Source organism: Rhopalosiphum maidis, chromosome 4, assembly GCF_003676215.2.
Source record: "Rhopalosiphum maidis isolate BTI-1 chromosome 4, ASM367621v3, whole genome shotgun sequence".
NCBI lineage: Eukaryota > Metazoa > Arthropoda > Insecta > Hemiptera > Aphididae > Rhopalosiphum > Rhopalosiphum maidis.
Window position 1 is genome coordinate 105,767 of NC_040880.1, and position 17,094 is coordinate 122,860.

A 17,094-nucleotide genomic window follows, 5' to 3' on the forward strand; every position below is an offset into this window, starting at 1 on the left:
AATTACATTATAAATATTAATTACGAAATATACTATAAAACATGCATTTTTTGCAAAAATATTCATTTTATTCAATAAATGCAATAAAATGCATTTTATCCAAAATATGCAAAAACATGCAGAATAAAAAGTTGTGACTTGTGATTCTCGAGGAGTTTGTAATAACATTAGGCACCAACCAAAATGTAAATATTTTTGGATGCTTTTGGGTAGCATAAAATTATGAGTTATAATGAATACCAATTTATTTTCAAATTATAATAATGAATAATTAATATTATATACAATAAATAAATTGATATTATTTACGATTTGAAAGGGACCGAGGAACGTACATGGGCAATATAAAAAAATTCGAAAATATAAATTAATTAACCGTTGTCTATAAATATATATCTCGTAATAGAAATATTTTCGTCGGACATTGTATTTTAATAACTTATTATAATATATTAACAGAGTGTAAACTTACAGATTGAATCGAGTGTTGACTGCAAAACTGACACGAACGTTGGTGATCGACACTCCAAAAATTAAATTTTGCTAAAACACCAAACAATAATAATAATAATAAATATAATCATATAGTGAGTAGAATATTTCATCTAAATATTTAGATGATATACCTAGAAAACGACGCGTCGCTGCTTTCGTCCAAAAAAACTGAATAATACTTAACACACTATTATTGTTTCAAACAAATGTTTTAAGCTGTCGGCTAACACACTATAAGATCAATCGTACGGTCATAATATCGAGGTTTATATATAACTTATTTAAATGTCAATAATAACCACGTGGTTGGGTATTGTCTAGTATTTGTAGATAACAATAACACATTTACGCATGTATTAGTCAATCATCATCGATATAATTTTTCTGATCACATAAAAATTAGATTTAGAAATAATCAGTGTCCAATACATTTATAACTGTACTGTGATAATATCATTACAAATATGTACTCATTTAATAAAATAAATATAATAAAATTAATCATAGCAATAAAATTATGAGTCACTAATAAATATATCATAATGGCTATTTGAATGTAAAATATATATGCAGTAAGTAGTAAGTGTGACTAACATTTCGATTAGAATTACACTTGGGGTTCAAGATAATTATATTTATTACATACAAAATTCATTTTTCGTTATTTTAATCAATGAAAACAATATGTTATGAAACGAATGATGTAGATGTATAACTTTATAAGACGTGTTTCAGAATATTATCTAGCATAATACATAAGCTCATAATTTATACCTAAATACAAAATTATTTCATAAAAAAATATAGTTAAATTCAAAAATAAATAATAAATGTTTAACCTGAATGTTTTTAGAAGTTATAAGGATTTTTGATTTTTACACCACAAGGTATTGACTAAAATTAAATTGTCTACCACAGGGATAAGGTCAATGTGCGACCTAAAACTGATAATTGACTTGTCCTTATCTTTGCCGGGCCAATATGCGACATACTACCAATGTCTGTATTTCCCTATATAGCTATACGACCAAGATCTATAGAAAAAATATAGATCTTGATACATGACATGGGGAAATATGTTTATTTGTGTGTAGAGATATACAAACCTGATTGTAACCCGTTCTGCATTCAGTTACGAGGTTTAGTAAGTTTAAATACGCCGCTATTGTGAGTTTTAGTAAATTTGTGAATTTTATTATGAGTGCTGTAATAGGATACCTATAATAACATATTATACACGATAAAAAAATGTCTGTATAATTCTTGCAAGACCGAGAATTATTACCATCACTAAATGAAAATAATAATCGTTGTACCAAAGTTAGAAATAACGAAGAGTGTGGTGGAATTATATTAAAGGAATGTGAGAGAACGAGTAAAAAACGAAACTCAGATAGTACCTTTAAAAAATACATTTCTTTTAAGTGTTCAAAAAGAGGTTGCCAAACTTATTGTTCAATTCGAAAACAAAATCAATTTTTCTTACTTAGATTTGAATAATACATGTCACAGTAATTTATTATTAACCGAGATAATGGAATTAGTATGGCATTGGACATATTTGGTACCAGTTCATCAAGTTGTACAATTTACTGACCAAAGTAAGAATACAGTTGTCGATTGGTTTAATTTATGTCGCGAAGTGGCTATTTATAAAATTGATAAAACATAAATGAATTAAGAACTATAATAACTATTAAAAATGCAATATACATCAATACGACGATACCTACATATATCTATATGTATAGGTCGCACACTGGACCGAAAATATATGTGTAGGTCGCACATTGGACCAGCGTGGTGCCTAATAAAATAAATGATTATTACTATGTGTAGTATTTCAATAAGAACAGACGAAATTGATCGTTAAAAAAATTTTTCTTTTACGATCGGCCGTTAAATTAGAAAAAAATTAAAGGAGCAAAGTATATTATAACCGCTCTGCTGTAGAGTAGATATCGAGTGAACCCCTTTCTTATGTATAAGTCACTGCAGTGATGTACCTTTATTGCTAGGAATTAACTAAATTAAATTTTTTATCATAAACTATCCTGTAGTGTCGTCATTTTTTGGTAATGGAGGTGATTCTGTCGAAACTCTTAACACTTTAATTTTAAAGACCGGTACACCATAATTATTGTAATATAAACCTATATGTGCTGAATCGCGAACAAAAAATGCATAGACAAAAAATCCGTTTATAAAAGTTGGATAACAAACTAACAAAAATATAACGGAAATCCACTATACTTATACCTATAGTACCTATAGTAATGAAAATTTATATTATTTTAGATTCTGAACGGAGTGATGTATTGATTTTACAATGATGTGTGTTTTTTTTTTGTGTTTGTAATCACGGTTAGGAGTATAAATAATACTTTGATTTTTGACTTCAGCCCCTCTTTGGCAAGGAAATTGAATCTAGTTGGTACTTCGTGGGGTCAAAGTATTCAAAAGCGCCGGAAAAAAAACCCTAAAAAAGTTACGGATAAACAGGAAATTTTACACATAACCGCTTTTTGACAAAATCGATTTTTTGATTTTGCTGTAATTCAAAAACATCATTGTAAATACTTGAAATTTTCATCAAATGTTTATATTAGCGTTATCTATTTAAGATTAAATTTTCTTAATATGTTGGCATTTTTAAGCTTTTTATAGACAATTGAAATATTCGATTTTTCAAAGTTTTATTTTTTAAATGACTATAAACAAAATTGACTATCTAAAAAATGTTTAAAATGTAATACAAGGTTTATTATAAGTTGTACTTATCGTAGTAAAAAAAAAATTAAAAACCATTGGTCACAATTTTTGTTTATAAGCATTTAAAGTTCAAATGTTTACAAAATATATCAAAATCGGGATAATTTGCAATGAATTTTGAAGTTGAAAATTCATAAAACTTTCGTGATTTATACCTGAGATTAAAAAACGCAATACAAGATTATCCATAAGTTTTCCTTCGAGTAACTGTAAAAAAAATTCCAGCTTCAATATAGAAAAAAAAAATTATGAGCGTATGAAATTTATTATTTACGAAATCAAGTAAAATAACGATATATTACAATTTATTATTTAAATATAGGTAATAATATAATATTATAATATATGCTACTAAGTATCCGAGACTGACAAATCATCTCCGTTCAGAATCGTTTTTTGTATACAATGAATACATACATTACATTCAAATTTAACACAGTATCCATTATAGTGGCATACTCATCTCCGTCTTTACTATACAGCAGAGCGATATCTTCTTTTTTTGTTTTTAGTTTTAGTTTAGTTGACGTGTTTATACATAAAATAAAATAAAATTCATTGTTTATTGAAATGTATTTAATTAAAAATACATTTTGATATTGTTGTTCCTAAAATATCCTGTGACTGTATGTTACATAATATTTGAAAATACATGTATCTACGCATCTATTAAAATTAATAATAAATTACTATATTATAAAATGAAAAAAAGAAAATGCGGTTTCGATTTACTTATTGGAGTATTACTAATTAAAATAATAATTATAATAGTATTATTAATTTTAATCAAAATTTAAATAAGTTATGGAAATACTTAAAAATAAATGTTAATGAATGTATGACTATCGTTTTAATATTAAAAACCATTCATTAAAACTATAATGAGAGTATAATATATTGGCCCTTTAAATATCTACAGGGTTATTCCAATTTGAGCTACAATTGGGTTTCTCGATAATTATACCCAATTGTAACGTAAAGTTTTTTTTTAATTAAAATAAGTGATTTACCTATATCAGATTTTAATAGTTTGGTTTATACTTTAGAATACTAAAATATTCAATGTGCTTAAGAATACACCTACAAGTTATAGGTTAATAATATAAGGATTTGATTTTTTATTAGTATAAATAATAATAAAAGTATATATTTTAATATTTTGTTTCAGATACACACGAAATACTCATATTAAGTATGGAATGACCCTGGAAAAAGAAATTGACTGTGAATTAGGCACTTGGTTTAACACATGCTATGCCATTACATGGCTTTTTATTGCAGACTGCAATTACAATGATTTAAGTATAATACTTTAATTTGCATTTAAGGACATTACTCAAAAAAACTTTATTACAATATTCTAATTAAAATTATTCAACCACTTAAAATAATTTTTTTGCAATTAATAATGCAAATCTTAATTTTTAAAATATATTAGTATTATAATAATATTACAGTAACATTTTAATAGAAAATTAAATATTGTTGCAATATTATTTTTGCTGTTTGAGTTAGTATTATTAAAGAATTTAAAATAATGTTATACAGTCAAATGTTTTTTTTTTTGGCATACAATTTTGTAATAATATTACTTTTATTTTTCTGAAATTATAAGTAATCTATACTATCTCAAATGAAAGTATAGTGTCTTATTTCAGTTGTGATGAAAATAGTTTGGTTTATATTTCTAGAATTTAGACAATATGGTAATTAGAATTTATTATTTTTGAGTTAATAAAACATAGATGTATGATATAAAAAAAAAAAAAAAACATGACACTAAGATGAATTTAATTGTTATACAGCAAATAAATTTGGTTATTTGTTTAAAATACAAAAACAATCTATAGAATAAGACTAATGAATGGAAATATGGAATGTAATCAAAAAAATACAATTATAATAAAAAAAAACAATATTTATTCACCTCCACGGTATAAGAGAAAGTCAAAAAAGTAGTGGTCGGCTAAATATCTAAATTATATGAGTCACATAACAAGGATTATGAATTATTTAATATACATAATCTTGAATAAAATTAATAGTTAGGCCAGTTATGTATGGTTAAATGGTATCATATGGTTATAATTTGCCTTATCGATGTGATAGTAAATAAATGCTAGTGTTGACTTGCACCTCCGGTATTGATTTAAAATTATGTGGAAGTATCAAACATTTAATTGGTAAAAATTCACCTAACTTATATTTACATACTCATAGACAAATAAAGTTGATAATCGCCTTAATTGTCTACAACTTGTCACTAATTTTACTCTTATAGTTAATGTAATTGATATGCTACTAAAATTCAAGCTAGCAAATATAGTTTCTGTACAACCATAGTTAGGTTGTATTAAAATCAATGGCTAAATACATACTTGTTTGAATATATTCTATTTAAAAAAAAAATGTAAGCTTATTAAGTCTAAAATTTAGTTACTTTTACTAATGTTAACAGTTGCAATAAATTACTTCTTAATAGTTTAAACTTACATACATTTTACAATAATTATCCATGAGCTTTTTTATAGAAAAATGCTTCTGAATTTTATATTCAACTACAGGATTGTCTATACCAAGTATCTTTATAATGATGTATTCAAGGGCATCCTAAAATACAAGATATTTTTTAGTATAATTTGATGTTTAAAAACCAGAACCGGTTCTAGGGGGGCCAAATTTCATATTTTAAACTTATCATAATTATTACATGTTTTTTTTTTTTAAACAAATTGAATCTTTTGTTTGAATCACACAAATATTTCAAATTAAATAGTTTGGATTCAATATAATCACACTGATAATGATTAAGAAAAGACATTTGTCATATTATACTTTCGATTTATACGATAAGGTAATTACTAAATTACATTAAACCGCCCTAATTATAGAAGCTTATGTATATAAATGAATGACAGTAAACCATTGTTTTACTTTTTTTTTTTTTATTATTTACAATTGTATTATACATTTCAGTCATAAATTCACGACATGACAGCATCCATTTTATTAGAATCATCAGATTTGTCTTCTTTATCATCTAAAAAAAAAAAAACATTAAAACATTTATTAAGACAATATTAAGTGATATTAAAAACTTAAAATACAATTTTATCGATAATGTTATGAATAAATTATATGACTTTAGGAAAATTTGTTTTAAATGTGAATACAACACTGTCTATACATCATGTTATATAAACAAACGCAAGACCGTTTCATAAAACTATAAGAGAACATAACTTTATTAGAAACTCACAGAATCTACTTAAAATATATGTATATATATAAAAAAGATAGAATTAGAAGAATATAATTTGTCATACCGCTGTAAGTGACATTATATTATAAATTAATCATTATCTGCATGAATAATAAAATAAAATGTCAATACATTGGTAATATAAAAAACATTTTGTAAATTCAATACATCATGTATATTATACTGAACTGTAAATAATTAATAAACATATTATATAAAATCATTTTTTAAAAGAAAAAATTTAGCAATCGCTTATGAAGCGCCTACATTTTCAACGTCCAAACGAGATCTCGAATTGTAACGCCAGATAGTAAAAAACACCTTTGAAAATGTATTTTTGGCTAAAAACTAGAGTATGAATTTTTTTTTTAGTTGACAAAAACTGATGTATGCAATGAGAATTTAAAAATTGGCAATTAGCCACTGCATTATGATAGCACGTTTTTGTTTATGTTGAGAGATTCATATTAAAAATAATTACCTGTTATAATATTAAATTTTGGTTCATTGACTTCTATCCTATTCGAGTCCAAACATGCTTGTTTTCTAGCAGGTATGACAGTTTTATAAGATCTAAAACAAAAGTAATAATATTATATACATATTAAATACTATATTATTTATATTATACATTATATAAACCAGTTGCAATACCTATTATCTTTTCGGCCACCACCCCCTACACCAGGAGCCATGCTTTCATCTTCACTGTCGCTAAATTCATTATCAGGTGAAATTTTTTTATCTGTAATAGATTGAGGATTCCTTTCATCTGGGTTAACATTATCTTCATCGTCTGACTCATTGTGTACTCCGTCTTCGGGGATAGCTAATAACAAAAATAAATATAAAATAGTAAGTAGTTCATTTAAAAGTTTATATCACAAAACATTAACTATATAATTACAATTATAAGTATAATACTATTTACCTTGGACTTGAACTCCTGGGGCGTGAGGTAGCATTTGTAAGTTTTCAAAGAGACGGTTTTTAATTTTTTCCAAATACTTTGTAGTATTTCTATTTTTCATATTCGAAGGGCTGATATGAAGTTTAAAATCGGGCCCAAAATATTCATAATAGTCATTATTCGGCAATTCATTAGCAATTTCAGCTCCTAAGGCCACAGCTGTTTCATATGTCCAACATCGAGATACATTTCGAATAGTGTAACCACCTCCGCCGACCATAAGAAAGGGTAACCCATAACGTTTTACAAATTCAACACATTTGCCATGACCTAAAAATGTTCGTTTACAGTTTTTAAGTTTGAAGTTTATAAATTAATAATGTACACAACTCTCATACCTTTAACAGTTAGATTAAAGCATCCAAGCTTGTCTCCTGTAAGTGAATCCGCTCCACATTGTAATACAACTGCACTAGGTTGGAACGTCTCCATTACTTTAGTAATTATTGGTACGAATATTGATTCATAACTATCATCATCCATTCCATCTCTTAAGGGAATGTTAACTGCATAGTACTTTCCTTCTCCAGCACCAATATCCTAAAATAATAATACAAATTTAATATTGTTATCAAATAATTTATTTAACAGACAATATAAGAAAATTTAAAATCAAGTATATTATAGGTACTCTGTGTAATGAAATAAGCGATAGCTGATAAGAGACTTTAAAAGTAAAATAAACTTAACATTTTTTAATGCATGATAGAAAAAAAAAAATTAAGCAATATATTAGTTTGATACATGATCTATCAAATTATAAAACTATGATAATTATCATTAGAAAAGTATTGACGGGACCTTATAAAAACAAATTTATTTGAACGCTAATATTGCAACCATTAACAGAGATTAAACAAATTAAGATATTAAAAATTAAATTTCACTATTCATTGACTTACTCCGAGATCTCCAGTACCAGGAAAATATTTGCCATGTTTGTGGAATGAAACTGTCATAACTCTATCAGTTGTATAAAATGCTTCTTCGACACCATCACCGTGATGGACATCAATATCAATGTACAACACTCGTTGATGGTATTTAAGCAATTCTAATATACCAAGTACTATATCATTAACATAGCAAAAGCCACTGGCTTCAGATTTTTTTGCGTGATGAAGACCACCTCCCCAATTGATACAAATATCTGCAGATTGTTTATTTAATTTTACAGCTGCTGCTACTGAACCGCCCGCAGATAGCTGACAAAATTTGTACAAACCATCAAAAACTGGACAATCTTCATCAACATTGACTGTGGAAAAAAAATAATAATAACCATTTTAACAATTACATTTGATTTTAGTAAAAGTGACAATATACTTACATCTTTGCATTTGCATGTTATAATCGTTAATATTATCAGGACAAATACTTTTTAAAAACTGTATGTACTCATCACTATGAAATTTGGTCATTTCTTTTGCATTAATTTTATAAGGTCTCTAAAGTATTATAAACATTGATTTTATAAGTAATTTAAAAATATCATCAAGACTAAATATTATTTTGACTTACAGATATTTCCATTTTTTGGTATAAACCATAATTTAAAATCAAATTATGAGTCATTGAAATCCTATGTGGCTTCATAGGATGACCTTGTCCATAATAATAGTTTCCTATGTCACCTGTAAAAAATGTACAACGGTAAATTAATTACATTAAATAGCCGTTTGAAATTGATAGAAAAAGTTTCCTATCTATTAAAAGACAACACATAGACTTCTATAATAATTTAATTACTCAACTACCTTCAAACAGTAAGTAATTAAAAATGTGATATTTAGGGGAGATACACATTAATATTAGGTTGAATTTTTATACATCAACAACTCATAGTAAAAATTCACATATTTTTTTTTTTAATTAAAAATATAGGTACATTTATAAAAAAAATGATATCTTTTATCGGACATGGTATCTCATAGAGGTGTATTGTGTATTATATTTAAGTATCAAGTTAATAGGTTATACGAGAAATAAACTACACAACTATGTACTTAATTTATAATACTACAATGATCGTTATAATTTAATTCTGCATGTTAAGAATTAAAATTGTTGACAATATTGTATTATTTGGAATCACTTATTGTACTTTTTTCAAAATTACCTATACAAAATATTGACACCATTTTTTAATTGTATTAAAAATATAATCATTAGTAGGGCACTTTATATGGTTCAGTGATATAAATCGACTTTTCTAAAATTTAGTCTATGTTCAATAAATGTCTCAACCTCTGGGATAAATATGTGTAATTATTGGAATTCACAGATGTAATGATCAAGGTTAACACATCAAAAACGGGGAATAATTAAATTTGTTTAGTGACAACTGATATCAATAACTTTATGTCTGACATAGTATGAAACCATCAAATTTCTAAGAATATACTATATGCAGTTGATAATATTATTATTGAATTTAATTTAGTCTAAACTATCTGGAAGTACAGGCAGTACAAGGACGAATAGAAAAAAAAAAATAAAAACCCAGACTGCAGGCGTAACTGAGTTTTTCTTGACAATCAGAGCACACACACAACACATTTAACATCTATAAAAACGATACTCACTGTCGTAATAGTAACAGACGCGTTTCTTGAATGGTGTGATAGACATTGCGGCGTCCTAAGTCTGACTTGTACTTCTTAGAGTAATCGATATGTGTCCTTGTGTCGTACTGTAAACTAGACCCCTCAAAAAAGCACGACTAACCGTTGAAGAAAATACCGTGGGAAACGAACGAAAATAAAAATCACGGTATAAAATATGAGAAAAAGCCCAAAACGTCAGCGCCGTTGACGAAAAACGAGCGAGAACTGCAGACCGGTGAATAGTGATAAAATAAATTTAAAAAAACTTTCGGCGTCGACAGCAACCGGAAAAATATGTTCAGAGTCAATCGCGAACGGACAGTAAACAAACATACGCTATTGAGATAAACAATGCGGCGGCTGGCCCGATGAACAGGACCGGAGCCGTGCACAGACTAATATATTATAGATAAGGTACTCTCGTTATCGGGTGCAGCATTATCAACGATTGGTCGCCATCTTGTTGGTTGGCAAAATATTATAAATTTCGTATTATGCAGTTATGCACGAAGGCACATGTAAAGTGAAATGTGAATTATTTTGTAAAGTGAAACATTTTAGTTGGTTTTTATATACTAGTATATTATAGAAAATAGTTATTTAATAATAATTCTTTCTTCTATTAATTATGCCAGTGTATTGTGCGGCATACGGATGTGATTGGTACGCTTGGTCGCCATCATGTTGGTTGGCCAAATATTATAATTTATTATTATATTCATTTTTATTTTTTTAAAACAAATAACTGTAATTCTGTTCTAAAAGTACTATATTATTGAAAATACATTTTAAAAAATGTTTAATGACAAAAAAATATTTTGTACTTAACTTTTAAGCCGGGGACTAATTGTCCGGGTATAAAATTATGACGGGGACCAATTGTCCGGGTATAAAACTATGACGGGGACCAATTGTCTGCATACGATATTTTTTCGCGGGGACCAATTGTCCTAGATGCATGCACGAAGGCACATGTAAAGTGAAATGTGAATTATTTTGTAAAGTGAAACATTTCAGTTGATTTTATATATTAGTATATTATAGGAAATAGTTATTTAATATTTATTCTTTTGTTTATTAATTATGTCAGTGTCTTGTGCGGCATATGGATGTGCCAATAGGTCAAAATATTCATTATTTTCGGAAAGTTCAATTTTATGTATTTAAAATTAAATAAACGGTTTGGTACCCATACTCATGATTTGTAATACATAATAAAATAATAAAAAATAACAACAGATACGGGTCGGAAAAGAAATTCCGCCGTACGAGTACGATGTATGCAGAGCCGTGCCGTGGGGGGGATGGGCTAGGGGCATGGTTTAAAAGGTGCGCCGAAAAATTGAAATGCATAAATAATGATAAATAAAATAGGTGCCGGATATTTTTAATTTTGCCCTGGCCGCTAAATATTAACGGCAAGGCTCTGGACGTATGTATAAGATAAATTGAAAAATCTGAACGAAAAAGGCCATTAAAAATAAAATGCATATAATAAAATCACTTGGGATGAAGTATATAGAAGTAATCATGATTTTGGGCTTCCTTCGTGAATGCCAAGAACATGATGTTTTCCACATACCAAAATAAAAATAAGCTGTATTAACTCCATCAATTTTTATTCCATAATCCTCATTCACGTAGTAATAACTGTACCAAGTTTATAAATTTATTTTTTGAATAAAAAACAATGTAGGGTTTCATTAAATAGGGATAAAATGTCATCCTAGAATAACTATTTTCAATATTATAGTCAAAAAAATGAAAACGTGCATTTTAGTTTTTTTTTTTTTTTTTGTTTGTTGAATAACTGTAACTTAGAAATTTTGGACTAAGAAAGTTGGTTAACCTAATTAACGTTCAATTAAAATATAGACAAAAAATGATAAGAGTTTAAAATAGGTGGTTGCTGTGCACCTGTCTAATTAAGTTAAAAGAAAAATCTAATACCATAAAACGTATATTTTAATGTCATGATTGAAGTCTTATTCTACATTATTTCAACTAACAAGAGTAATCAGATTTATAATTTTAATTGTAAAAAAAATGTATGAAACAATACCTTCTACCTAAAACTATTTGTTAATCTACTCAAACCATAAGCGGATAGGCCTACCGGGAAACCGGGCATTTCCCGGTGGACCCCTCATTCGTATTTCGGTAATTGGGCATTTTTTAGACTTCTATTTTCATATGGGGGCCCCTTTTTAAAATTTCCCGGTACGCCAAAACTGGCCTATCCGCCTATGACTCAAACATACATTGTTATATTAACTCCCAGTGAAAATCAATGGATACAAAAATTGATTATTAAAACAAAAATTTTTTTTTTTTATCATGAGTTCATAACACTCATGATGTTCTTTTTTTAATAATTCATTTTTGCATTTTTCTTTATTATATTTGTCATCAATTGAACTGTTGTGTAAAATAACAAAAACAATTAAAATTACACGATAATAAGAATGAAAGTTAAATAAACGCATTATTTTAAGTACTAGCAGAAACACTTACACTATTTTAGGTGTGTTTATTTTATTTCTAATAAAACTGTCTAATTTCTCTTTAGTATATTTTATAAACGTTTTGCAATTGATGACAAACATAGCTTATTTAATAATGCACACGGGCTGCAAACATACGAGAAGTGTCGTCTTCTGGATGGCAACCAATATCTTTTCCATTAAACCAGTCTTCATAGTTTTCGGGTTGTAAACGTCTCACAACGGTTTCCATGTCAATTTTTACATTGTCCTTGCAGCAATGACAAAGTGTAGCTCTTTTCCGTATTCTACCCAACGGAGCGAGGCAGACTTAGACTTAGTCGTTTCAGCCATATTGAAACCATGGTTAAAGCCAGCATGGTATCCATACGGAAAAGTTATTATAACTTCTCTTTTCTCTTGTGTTATCTAAAACAGTTGAATAGAAACAATTAGAATAATATAACGAAATTTCGTATTCAAAATCTTCTACCTTGTCAAATGGAACATTACGTGTAACATTTGTGGATATTAAATAGACATTAATTTATGTATAAGATGTGCGGACATATTGAAAAATCTGAACGAAAAAGGCCATAAACTACTCCTTCAAAGCGCCGTACGAATTCCGGTGGTATTTTTAGATTTTGAATGAAAATTTTATTTAAAAATAAATTATTGTTTTTTCGATTTTCAGACAAATAAGATTTATATTTAAAATTGTATGTTTTTTTTTATTTTTTATACGTGCTTTATTTAAATCTGTAATATTTTTAAGAGCTAGGATTTTTATTTTAAACATAAATAATGATTATTCAAAAGATATAATTATTGAATATTTTTTAATAATAAATTAAAATTTTTTTTTTTCACTTTTTATTCTATTCGTATAATTTATTATTTGATAAAAATAAATTTTTCTATATATAATTATATAATAATTGTTAAATTTGTTATAATTTTATTTTGGTTCTTTTTTTTATCTGATTAATAATATAATGGTACATTTAAAGTTTTTAAATTTTTTTTATTTATTTTTTTTTTAAATTAATTCTTGGTTACATTAATTTTTTGTTTGTACAAAAAGGCAAAATTTTGATTTAATTTTAATTTTTTTTTTTTTATGGTAAGCTGCCTTTGCATATTTTTTAAACTTTTGTTTTTTTATATGATTATTTTATATATAATAATATATGATATCTATATTGAAAATATAATGTTTTATTTTAAACTAATAAATATTTAAACACTAAACATTTATAATACTTTAAAAGATTAAGTTAGCAGCTTCTTTTTTAAATATCTTTTGAATTTTAATTTTTTTCAATAATATTTTTATTAACAGTAATAAACCTCTATTTTGGTTACAATTAAAAAATTCTATTATTAAGTCGAAATTAAAATGTAAATTAATACTTCTTATTCAAGATCAATTATAAAATAAATTTTAAAAGCAAATTAAATGTTATAAATTTTAACTATTATCCTTTAAATTTTTCAATTTTTTTATCCAAATTTTCATTCATAAAAAATAGTGATAATTATAAATATAATAAAAATAATAAACATTAAATTAAAATAAATTATGTTTGAAATTTTAAAGTTTAAAATTTAATGAAAATGGGATTCATGATTTATTAAATGGATCGTTACCACAATCAAAAAGTGTTGATTTATTATGGTTCAAATTTGTTTTTGCATTAATTATTATTATTGAAATTAGATTCAATGTAATTATTTTATTTAAATTTTAAACTTTTTGATTGGAAATCAAATATAGTAAGTTATATTAATAAAATTAATTATTTCATCAATTAAAAGTTATATAAAGAAATAGTCAAATAATATCAATAAAATGCTCCTAAAATTGATGAAATTCCTGCTAAATGTAAAGAAAAAATAGTTAAATCAACTGAAATATTAGTGTGAGCAATATTATTAGATATTGGAGGATAAATTGTTCCTGTTCCTAGTCCATTATTAATTATGAATCTACAAATTATTATTATTAATGAGGGTAACCCTTTTTCAGGCATTTTATTTTTTTAATTATTTCTATTTATCTGAAAAGGTTGGGGGGGGGGTCAATACCCCTCAAAAAAAAGAAGGAAAAAGGGTTCATAGAGGATTTATTAATATACATAGTACATAATAGAAATATACATCTATATAGCTTATATATTTAGTATATATAAATTTATATAAATATCATATACTTTTTTTAAATAATTAATTTAAGGGTTAATATTTAAAAATATGAAAAGAAAATTTGGGTTGAAATTTAGATTATAAATTAAAGAAAAAACGATATTAAACATTATTAAATTAAAGAATTTTAATTGAAATAATTAATTTTAGTATATTAATTTTTAAATCTGCGTGAAAAATGTATATAAAAACTTTAATTAAAAAAATGTTTAAAAAATAGTATACAATATTATTAAGTTAAAGACTTTTAATTAAAATAATCCATTTAAGTAATTATATTTTAAATTACTAAAAGATTATTTAATTTAAAATTTAAAATTTTATTAAACCGTATAATTTTAATTTTATAAATAATTATAATTTATTTTGTTATAAAATTTTATTTAATTAAAAAGATACATGAAATTTTTTGATTGTTAATAATTTCTTAAAGAAGTTTAATTGTTCTCAGTATTAAATATTAAATATTAAAGAAATTTAGATTTAATTATTAATTTAAGTATAAACTAAATATGTGCCAGCAGTTGCGGTTAAACATAATATACAAATAAAATAGTTTGGTTATTAGTATTAAATATAATTTATAATTTAATTTTTTTTAATAAAGTAAAATTTAATTAAGTATTATTATTATAATTATTTTATTCTATTAAATTTTATTTAAAACTAGGATTAGATACCCTATTATAAAAATTTAAATTAATTTACTAAAAAATTAATAGTTATGTTCTTTAAATTTAAAAAATTTGGCGGTATTTTAGTCTTATTAGAGGAACCTGTTTATTAATTGATAATACACATGTTTAAAAATTTATTTTCTTTATTTAGTTAGTATTTAGTACTATTTTAGGTGTGTTTATTTCATTGCTAATAAAACTGTCTAATTTCTTTTTAGTATATTTTATAAGCGTTTTGCAATTGATGACAAGCATTCTGGTTTTCTTTTAAGTCTATCTGCAAGGTCATTTATTCTATTTTCATATCTCAAAGAGTAGAAACGCTATTCATATTTGTCTTTCTCGTTTTTTCTATGGAAACTACCATATAAAATAAATAATTTATTTAATAATGCACACGGGCTGCAAACATACGAGAAGTGTCGTCTTCTGGATGGCAACCAATATCTTTTCCATTAAACCAGTCTTCATAGTTTTCGGGTTGTAAACGTCTCACAACGGTTTCCATGTCAATTTTTACATTGTCCTTGCAGCAATGACAAAGTGTAGCTCTTTTCCGTATTCTACCCAACGGAGCGAGGCAGACTTAGACTTAGTCGTTTCAGCCATATTGAAAAGTTATTATAACTTCTCTTTTCTCTTGTGTTATCTAAAACAGTTGAATAGAAACAATTAGAATAATATAACGAAATTTCGTATTCAGAATCTTCTACCTTGTCAAATGGAACATTACGCGAGTAACATTTGTGGATATTAAATAGACATTAATTTATGTATAGGATGTGCGGACATATTGAAAAATCTGAACGAAAAAGGCCATTAACTACTCCTATAAAATACATATAATAAAATCACTTCGGATGAAGTATACAGAAGTTACCATGACGACTTTGGGCTTCCTTTGTGAATGCCAAGAAAATGATGTTTTTCACATTCCAAATATAAAATAAGCTATAATAACCCAATCAATTTTTATCCCATAATCCTCATTCACATAGTTCAAAACTGTACCAAGTTTTTTAATATATTTTTTGAAAAAAAAAATCATACAGTGTAGGGTTTTTAATAAATAGTACCAATTTGAAATGTCATGTTTTTAGTCTAAAAACTTTTAGCATGATAAAAAAACATTATTTCAATGATGTTTAATTCTAATATTACAATATTATAGTGTATAATCAAGATAGTTTATTCCTAATCAGTATTTAAATAGATACCCGATAGATGTGTTAACTGTTATGTAAATAAATGATACATTACTGATGCATGTTTTAAAATTGTCCAGCTCTACTACAGTTACTAAGTCATGTATAAACAATTTTCATATCTCACAAGTCTTATGTAAACTTTATTTGACATGATAAGAAAACAAGCTCTCCAAAATAATGTTTGCACTAGTATTCGCAGTTAATACCATTTTAAAATTGTTTATGGTTGAAATGTTCCCATCTAAACTTTACAAACTTTAGGTATATATTGTTTTTCTCATTTAAGATTGCAGTAGTAAAACACAACTGTGGAAAAAAATACGAAAATTTGATAGAAGTATAAAAGCGTTAGGGACCGATTGAACTGGACAAATAGAAGGATAACATAACTAATATCTGATTAAACTTTGTTA

General features: G+C 25.8%; 1 protein-coding gene across 5 annotated transcripts in view; it reads right to left on the minus strand.

Moving 5' to 3' along the window:
- Window positions 1-6,159: 6,159 nt before the first annotated feature.
- The window catches only part of LOC113560246 (histone deacetylase Rpd3-like), a 40,123-nt gene continuing 29,188 nt past the window's right edge, over window positions 6,160-17,094 (minus strand). For 2 of the 5 annotated variants that reach the window (XM_026966014.1, XM_026966015.1), the window contains 10 exons: window positions 15,888-16,122; window positions 12,748-13,017; window positions 9,021-9,133; window positions 8,830-8,947; window positions 8,402-8,757; window positions 7,838-8,039; window positions 7,461-7,769; window positions 7,184-7,358; window positions 7,011-7,102; window positions 6,160-6,307 (listed from right to left, as the gene is read on the minus strand). In XM_026966014.1, the coding sequence (XP_026821815.1) occupies window positions 6,252-6,307; window positions 7,011-7,102; window positions 7,184-7,358; window positions 7,461-7,769; window positions 7,838-8,039; window positions 8,402-8,757; window positions 8,830-8,947; window positions 9,021-9,133; window positions 12,748-12,841 (1,515 nt within the window). In that variant the 5' untranslated portion in view covers window positions 12,842-13,017; window positions 15,888-16,122 and the 3' untranslated portion in view covers window positions 6,160-6,251. Of the gene's footprint in view, window positions 6,308-7,010; window positions 7,103-7,183; window positions 7,359-7,460; window positions 7,770-7,837; window positions 8,040-8,401; window positions 8,758-8,829; window positions 8,948-9,020; window positions 9,134-10,084; window positions 10,725-12,747; window positions 13,018-15,887; window positions 16,123-17,094 lie in introns of those variants that run through there. The other 3 variants (XM_026966016.1, XM_026966017.1, XM_026966018.1) reach the window with 3 other exon arrangements.